Source organism: Colobus angolensis, unplaced genomic scaffold, assembly GCF_000951035.1.
Source record: "Colobus angolensis palliatus isolate OR3802 unplaced genomic scaffold, Cang.pa_1.0 Scaffold58, whole genome shotgun sequence".
In the NCBI taxonomy this organism is placed as follows: Eukaryota; Metazoa; Chordata; class Mammalia; order Primates; family Cercopithecidae; genus Colobus; species Colobus angolensis.
In genome coordinates this window covers 125,792-135,041 of record NW_012119376.1, presented here as the reverse complement: position 1 = coordinate 135,041, position 9,250 = coordinate 125,792, and the positions used below count along the sequence as shown (strand labels likewise).

At 36.7% G+C, this 9,250-nt stretch overlaps 1 protein-coding gene across 1 annotated transcript in view; it reads left to right on the top strand.

The window, feature by feature from the left end:
- Positions 1–9,250, top strand: part of UTRN (utrophin) — a 608,259-nt gene that overhangs the window by 486,631 nt on the left and 112,378 nt on the right. The window contains exon 54 of the mRNA XM_011962010.1: positions 1,249–1,378. Coding sequence (XP_011817400.1) covers positions 1,249–1,378 — 130 coding nt within the window. The remainder of the gene's footprint in view (positions 1–1,248; positions 1,379–9,250) is intronic.

Here is a 9,250-nt window from a genome sequence, read left to right as displayed (position 1 = left end):
TCTCCAATTATCTTAAAATATGTTCCATCTCTCATATATATTTCCTAAAGGCTATCATGAGATTTTCTGGATATAGAAAATGTAGCCCATTAGTTTCTGTCAACTTCATTACCATTGGTTTTTGTGTGTGTGTATGTGTTGCTTAGATCCATATTTTACATAAGATGATTATTCTGGTATTTCTAGATTTTTTCATTCTTACCTTTTATTGACAACGGAAGAAAAGGATCTAGCCTGCAAATACTATAACATCCCAACATAGTGATGTCAAATACTACTAAAAATTTAGTTGTCTTCCAATGGAAATGTTTTATTCATTCTAAAATATAATGAAAGTTCAGTGTTTTAGAAAATAAAAGTCTGACTTTTCATAATAGGTTGCCAGGAAACTACACTGAAAGCAAAATATTAGAGCCAGTAGGTGGTTATGTGTTTAATTTTAAGAGGATAACAATATTAACAAATTCCATTTGGCAACAGCATTAAAATTGCACCTGAGAAAATCTTCATTTACTCTTATCTTGCAGCAGTCACTGAAGGAGTTTTGCTGTTTTTACAGGTGCAGGGGTGAAAGTTTAGCTCCACTTAAAAGAACAAAGGTGCTAAAGAGAAACTATTCTGAGAATCATAGATTTGCATGAAAAACCTCACAAAAGAAAAATAGTAATTGCCTCAGCATGAGAGATGGAACATATTTTAAGATAATTGGAGATTGTTTTGGATGTGCTCTCATTGGTTTAGTTTTGATTTCATGTATGTACTTTGTTTCTATCTCATTTTTTTTTTTCTTAATGGATTCGAAATAATGTAAAACCCATCAGAGGATCTTATTGCTACTTGTGAAGTTACCTTTCTCTGCATCATTGGATGTAATTTTTTTGGTAGTCAGTCTTACAAGAAAAAAGTATCTTAGCAAAGGCTATTATATTTTATCAATCTGACATTTGTGAAAAGCCTAAAAGTACATTTTGCACAAATTCAAATACACTGTAACAATTTCCCTTAGGTGAAAATTTTAAAGCTGTTTCTTTTTTTGTACAGTTAAGTTTTACAGAAATTATCTTTTTTCCTTTGTATTTTTCTTCATTCATATCCATAAAATTTACATTTTGGCTTCTAACTTAGCTGAAATGCTTGCTATTAGTCATTTTCTTGCTAAGTGTGGTCAGAAGTGGTATAGTTGACGATGTCCCTTAATTTGGTGAACATGTGAGGTTACAAACTCAACTTTTGCTTCTCTTTTGAAAGGCCCTGAGACGGGAGTTAAAGGAGAAAGAATATTCCGTCCTGAATGCTGTCGACCAGGCCCGAGTTTTCTTGGCTGATCAGCCAATTGAGGCCCCTGAAGAACCAAGAAGAAACCTACAATCAAAAACAGGTGAGACTGATTTCTCCACTACATCATAAAAACACATGCTAGGAGAACAAAAGACCCAAAATCAAGTAGAAAATTTCCTTATAGCATTTTAGTATCTAATATTTAAATCTTTTCTTCTAAGTGTTACTTTATTCAAATATGTCATTAATTAACAGATACCTAGATTCTTAAATTAAGAAAATAAAATTTTTGTATACCTCAATATCAGTTTTAAAGGAAATTAACTGCAGAAAAAATGGATTGATCTAAAAAGTGTACTATAACTATAATTTCGGTAAGAAATAAAAATTTATATTTCTTATAAACCAGTTACATGATAAATAATTGCAAGTAGTAGTAGGAAGTTATCAAAATATAAAAGTAAATATATAAAATATTTCAAGGTCTATAAGTAAGATTACTTTTGATAATGACACACCAAAGTCCTTTCTTTTACAAGCAGATATTTCTTTAATTTTAAAATAACACAGTGTAGTGTTTATTTACTTTGGCTTAAAATTTAAATGATAACTACCTTACTAGCAAATTTACTAGCAAAAAAAAAATTCTTATATTTAAACATGCCATGTGATAATAATTGCAAGTAGAAGAAATTTATTAAAATATAATGGTAAATATATAAAATATTTAAATATCTATATGTAAGGTTACTTTTAAAAATGAGACACCTAAATACTTTTCTTTTACAAGCAGACAACAGCATTTGTTTAATTTAAAAATAACCTGTAACATTTATGTACTTTAGCTTAAAATTCAAACAGTAACTACCCTACTAACAAATAGCAATACATCATATAGTAAACTTAAGAGAAAATGTGTAATGAATTCTGGGTCCATTATGTATCTGTATTGTGGTTTTTCACTGCTGACAATAAAATCATTCTGATGCATTTTTTAAAATAAACATGCCATTCAAAATCATTTTTCATCATTCACTTCACATAGTAACAGCAAACCTGAAAGATTGCCTCTTACTGTGTAAATCATAAACATTTATTACTTGTAAGGGAAGCATAGTTGGAAAATGCTTTCTTTGACTATAACTGGAACTGGATCGGACATATGGACAGGTAGCCATTTTCCTACTGAATCGTACTCAAGGAACCTTCTTCAGTCCGAATAAATTTCCCATCAAGACCATAATCTTTTTGACTCTCTGAAACTAATTGTATATATATGTTTGTATGTATACACACACGCACACATACACAGAGCACACTTAACTTGTCTGGCATTTCTTTTTATTTTCTGCTGGTGGTATCACCATCTTTCCAGTTAGCCTCCTAGAAAGCTAAGTCATTGTTGAGTCTTCCACTTTTCACCAAATCCAGTGGTCTACAAATCACTCATAATTATTTCTTTTCTTTTTCTTTTTTTTTTTTTTTTTTGAGACAGAGTCTCACTCTGTCACCTAGACTGGAGTGTAGTGGCGCAATCTTGGCTCACTGCAACCTCTGCCTCCTAGGTTTAAGCGATTCTCATACCTCAGTCCCCCACATAGCTGGGACTACAGGCATCTGCCACCACGCCCAGCTAGTTTTTGTATTTTTAGTAGAGATGAGGTTTCACCATGTTGGCAAGGCTGGTCTCGAACTCCTGGCCTCAAGTGATCTGCCTGCCTCAGCCTCCCAAAGTGCTGGGATTACAGACGTAAGCCACTGCACTCAGCCTTTCATTTGTTATTTCTATCTTTGAAGAATTATTCCTTCTGAGTACTATGATTTTTTTACATATATATATATATATAATGTATACACACACATGTACATATACACACAACATACTCATGTGCACACACATACTGCCATTAATTCCATAATTCCACATTCTCAGCCTTCTGTGTGTAGACTTGGAATACTTTTAGGCAGAATCTGTTGCTACTTTTGGTAGCATCAGTCCCATTGCATTGTTCTATCATCTGTGTGCAGCACATAGTATTTGCCCATATATTCTCCCTTGTCCACTTAGTCTACTACTGATAAGTAAATCTTGTCATATAATCATATTCATGTTTCTCCCCTGATTATACATCTTTCTTGACTTTCCATTACATACTGAAAAAGAAATCTTGGCCTCCAGCATGACATATTTTATTTTATTTTATTTTATTTCATTTTAAGTATTATTTTGAGACAGGTTTTGCGCTGTTGTCCAGGCTGGAGTGTAGTGGTGAAATCATGGCCTACTGCACGTCAGTGTCCCAGGATCAAGTGATTCTCCCACTTCAGCTTACTGAGTAGCTGAGGCTACAGGCTATGTTTTTAAAAAGTTTTTGTAGAGAGGGAATCTCATTGTATTGTCTACGTTGGTCATGAACTCCTGGGCTCAAGCCATCTTCCCATTTTGGTCTCCAAAAGGGCTGAGATTACAGCCATGAGCCACTGTGCCCAGCCTAGCATAATATTTATTTTAAAAATCTTTGTAGACCGCACGCGATGGCTCATGCCTTTAATCACAGCACTTTGGGAGGCCGAGGCTGGTGGATCACGAGGTCAGGAGATGGAGACCAGCCTGACCAACATGGTGAAACCCTGTCTCTACTAAAATACAAAAAATTAGCCGAGCTAGGTGGTTCATGCCTATAGTCCCAGCTACTCAGGAGGTTCAAGCGGGAATCGCTTGAACCCGGGAGGCAGAGATTGCAGTGAGCCAAGATAACACCCCAGCCTGGTGACAGAGCCAAACTCTGTCTCAAAAAAACAAAAACAAAAACAAAAAAACTTTGTAATTGAAGCCCTCCTGGTTTTTCAACAAATGTTTTACTACCATTTTTATAGTTCCATAACCAATCTATACTATCTACTTCCTTGAATGATTTTGGAACTGTCTTGTCATGGATGTACTACTTTCTCTTCTTTCATCTTTTGAAGTTCTTTCAAAAGAACATTTTAAGGCTTACTTATGTCCTTCATATACAATATTAGAATGGTTAAGAGCCTTAGAGATGAACTAGTCCAAGTCTACTCACTTAATATATGAGAAAACTGAGGTCCATCAAGGAAAAATGAACTGCTCAGGTCTCAGCCCAGTCCTGTTGGATATCTAACATATGCAGCTTTTATTTGTATTGATTTTCGGATGTTAACATTTTCTTACTTGCCCTAAGTTCAGGAATCCAGTTTTGATCATTTTACAACCTATGCAATGCCTGTGTGTATCAGGTACTCAATAAAAGTTTCATGAAGGGTACATGACTGCCTGAGTAAATAAGAGGTATAAAGAAATTCATTTATTTATTATTCTGACTTTATATACAACCTATTACAAGGACATTTTTATGAGCTAGATGTTTAACAATGATTCCTTTCTCCCCTACTCTCTCCACCACCATCACCATATTTAACAAGGAAAATGAGCCCAGATATCTCATGTACCCCATAAATATATGTATACTTATTGCGTACTCACAAAAATTTTACAAAAAGGAAACAAGCCCAAACTGCAGAGAATTCTTTGAAAGAGTTGAACTCATCAGTACTTACTTTTCCCCACAATCTTGAGTCTATAAAGAATAACTGGAGATGGGAGAAACTGATATTATCAGCAGTAGAGTAATTGGATTATTGGTTTTTAAGACAATATGGAAATAAACCCCAACTTTTCTAGAATAAGCACTCAACGTTTACGAAATTCCTTTCCTATATCTATCAAGAAACACCTGCCCCCTCCTGCCACCCTGAGTCCATTCTTCCTGCAGTCTTTGCATCTTACCTCATGCCCCTCCATCTTCTGGGTTGCTCAGGCTAAAATCCATTGGGCCGCTATTGGTTCCTTTGTCCTTTTGTCACCCAAGTCCATTTTGTCAGCAAGTCCTGTCATCACTACATTCAAAATGTACCTAGAATATGATCCGTTATCACCACGTCTACTATGCTCTCCTGGTCTAAGCCCCTACTACCCCTTGGATGATTGCAGGTTCCTTCAACTCATCTCCCTGCTCTGACTTTGCTCCCTTATTAGAGATTTCCAACACAACAGCCATAAGGAGCATTTGAATATATAAGTCATATCATGTGACTCAGAGAAGTCAGATTCTTATAATGGCTCACAGATTCTATGCCAGGGGATGCCATGTTACGTTTCTGACCTGGTCTCTTATTATGGTCCCTTTCATTCCACTCCCTGTAGGTGTAAGCTCCATGAAGACAGAGGGTTTTTTTTTTTTTTTTTCCACTGCTGTGTTTTGTAATATTTAGAATACTATCTGGCACATGGTAGGTGCTTATTACATAGTGTTTGAATGAATACATACATAAGCTGAGTAATGTCCAAGATGGATAAAGAAGTATAAGATGTGTTCCTGAGGTTTCAATTTAGTGGGAGGTCAAAACTAGCACAGAGGGTGAGAAAGCAAGCCATGTAAAAGTGTCCATACTCATGCACTCAGTTGTGTCCTGAGGATTCTAAGTGATGAGGATTCTAAGTGATGTGGGCATTCCGGGAGAGAAGGACTCTGAGGGTCAGAGTAGAGAGGTTGATTCCTGAGCTAGTCTTAGGCGTATGGACAGGTAGGAAGTGATTAAGTTCGAGAAAGACGGATGGCCATACTGGGGGACAGGATCCTTAGCAGAACAGCTCAGCCATAAGGAAAATGCAGCTGTATTTTGGGGAGTCAGTAGACAGCCTGGCCTGGTTGCCTGTACGGCAGATGGGGATGAGATGCTTGTATGTGCTGAATGGTTCAGACTACAGAGGACCTGGAAAGTCAGGCAGAACACTGTAACTTCATACAACAAGAAAGAAGGTGCTAGTACAGTTTTGTTTTTTTTTAAGCTTGGGGAAAAAAATAAGTTCACTTGTCTCATCTTATCCAATTTAAAATCTACCTTCAGTTGGCTTTTTTTGTCTCCTTGCTTCCCTAGTACTTTGCAAAGTTTATAAAAAGCTACTTTAAAGCAGTACAAACTATTACATCACTAAAACTCCACATTATTCTAGACTCTCCTCAGTGGTCAGTCATTTAAGGGTTAAAATGATATTGTATAATTTTAAAAAAGTTTCATGAACATTCTAGTCATGGATCATAGTGTTGGTGAGGAAGTCTGTACATTTGGGCATTCATGTTTCAAATCCCTAATAAAATGTCTAGAAAGATACACAGAAAAAAAAAAAAGATACCGGCTTTTGTGTTCTTATTTTACTGCGACATTCAGGATGTTTTAAGCCTCATGTTTGGGGGGCAAGAAAAAAAATGTCATGTCAATTTAACTTTATGTTAGTTTTTTTGTTTATTTGTTTATGATTAGCAATTTTCATACTGCCTCCTTTCCTGATATTATTTTCTATAACACTGGCTAATTTTACCTGTTGTTAAAAATAAGTCAAAGAAAACTATCCATAATAGCTTTTATAGTTTCGTTGTTTACTATGACTTATGTACATCTGCTATTAGAAGCAGCAAGCATTTGAACATTAGTTATCCTGTTTGATGCCGAAGTACTCAATGTTGGAGAGATTAGATCTGGAAGAAATCAAGTGATTTTTTTTGGTTCTATTCAATAAGCATTTTGTGAGTATGTGATGTGTACCATGCTATAAGGACATACTAAGATGGAGTCACCTCTTTTCTTTTAAGTAACTATTCTAGAAAACACTTTCCTCCATGATTTTTATCTCCAATGCCATTTTTCTTCCAACTCCTTTAAAATTTTTTTCTATCATTAATTATCTTATAGTGTTGTATGTATTTTTAAGTATTTGAAAATCACTATTAATTGACCATTCCACATTAGTTTCCTCCATACCAATCTTATGCCAGGCCTATTTCAATATATTCTTAATTGGCATTCCATTAACATAAATCCTAAAATGATAAACCTAAAGCACAAACCTGGCATGAGGTTTCCTGGGGATAAAAACTGTCCGTAGTGCATGCCATGGGATCTGAGCTCCTCCACCTGGCACAGAAGACCGCACAGCATTTTGGCCTCAGCTTTTCCATCCAGCCCCACCTTGTGCCTCTCTTCACTCCACTCTTGAGGTTCATTGGAAGCCAGGCTCCTCATGACGTTCTGCAGGTAGTGGTCTTCCTTGCCTTTGCCCCATTGCCCATCCCGATCTTCTGCCTGTAGGTCCTCTGACCTGATTTCCAACACTTGCCTCATTTGCCCGCGCAGCTGCTGGTCATCCTGCCGGCTCTGCTGGGGCTTTGTGTCTTCCTGGACGCTTTCCCTTCCCGAGCTCTCTGCCATGATTCCCTGGCACCCTGTTGTCTCTCTCACTGTGTTTTCCAATGTCTGTGTCTGAAGCTCAGCCCTTCCCTCTTTTTTTAGTAACTACCCTCATTGATGCAGAATCTGAAAGAGTGTAAAAAAATGATCTGAGCCGCCAGGATAAAGATTGTATGGAAAACGTAGTGCAGATCCTTTTCTTAGATCATGGGAAAGAAGCCACTGAAGTACTTCTCAGAGGTATTAACTTCTACTGTAGACACTGGTATGAACTTGATGTCTGGTGAGTGATAGGTAAGTAGCAAAATGAAGTGACAGGACAGGGACAAAGATTAATGGAGAGAAATGACTCTAGCAGTCTGACAGCAATAAGGAGAAAGAAATGATAAAAAGATATGCAAGAATCCTAAAATGAAACAAAACCCGGTAGTCTTTGGAACTTTCAACAGTAAAAGAAAACTGAAGCTGTGGATTATGGTGTGCGTATTTCTGAAGACAGAATATAAATCAGTTAAGAGAAGGCATAGGAATTTATATTATATTTTAGTAAATTTTCTTCCAAAATGGTAACCATCGAAAAATAGGGCTAAATGGGTAAAATGTAGCTCTTTGGAAAACTCAGCTACTCAGATTTCTGCTTATAAATGGCTACTACGTAAATATGATTTTTAGCCGAACTAAAATTATCTGAATCCGTGTAGAAATTTTGCCAAGTTCACAATTTTGTCAGTAGTCCCTGACTTTTGTTTGAGCAATATGGAAATACCTAATTTCATTTAATTTGTATCATTTCAATGTATACTTTTTCCTTTTAATGCAATTGAACTGTTTTTCATTTGATTTTAATCCCTAGTTTGCATGTGTTAGAAAGTATCACAGTACAGCAGTCTCTCATCCTTTGCATTGTTCTTTGTACTTTTCAAGCCACTTTCATATTCATTCTCCTGTCTATCCCAATGAATTGAGCTGATCATACGGTATGATTTAAAAAAATAAATAAAAACACAAAGGTCAAGAAGGTATTATGGTGCTGACCAAAGTCATCCAGCTAGTGAAAGGTAGATGCAAGAATAGATACCTAAGCATCTATGACAATGACTTCCTTAACCTCTGGATTTTGGCTGGCTTTTGACTCATCCCTTCAATTCTGTCTCCTCTGTCTCTGTTCACTGATAGCCATCTAGCCCCTAACTTCCTAACTTCTCCTTGATCTCAATGTCTAGAGCCTCTTAACCTTGCATCCATGTTTTCTGGTCTCTCCCTTGTGCTGCCAACCTCCCCTGGCTGTTCTCAGTCCCAGATCAGAATTCCTGTGTGAACCACACTGCTGCACAATGAAGCTGTGCAAGACAACAGCCTTCACCCACCCCTACCCCCAGACCTCCAGAGGGAATCAGGGAATACTTACGCCTTCTCTTCTGTTCATTACCTTCAGTTCAGTTTAAAAGTCAGATATGCACAACGGAGTTGGTGCCTTCTGTCGGTCTTCCTCTCTCCACACCACATACAGATGCAGGCAGGCAGGCATGCACATGCACAAGCACCCACGACCAAACATATTTTATGATTTAAAGCTAAGGTATCAATCACTAAATAAAACTGCTAACAATTTTATAGGCTATTTTACCTCTAAATGTGTGTAGAAAATTACGCAATTCATTGTATACATATGTATGGAGAAAACACCTGTCCTCTGCTTTTG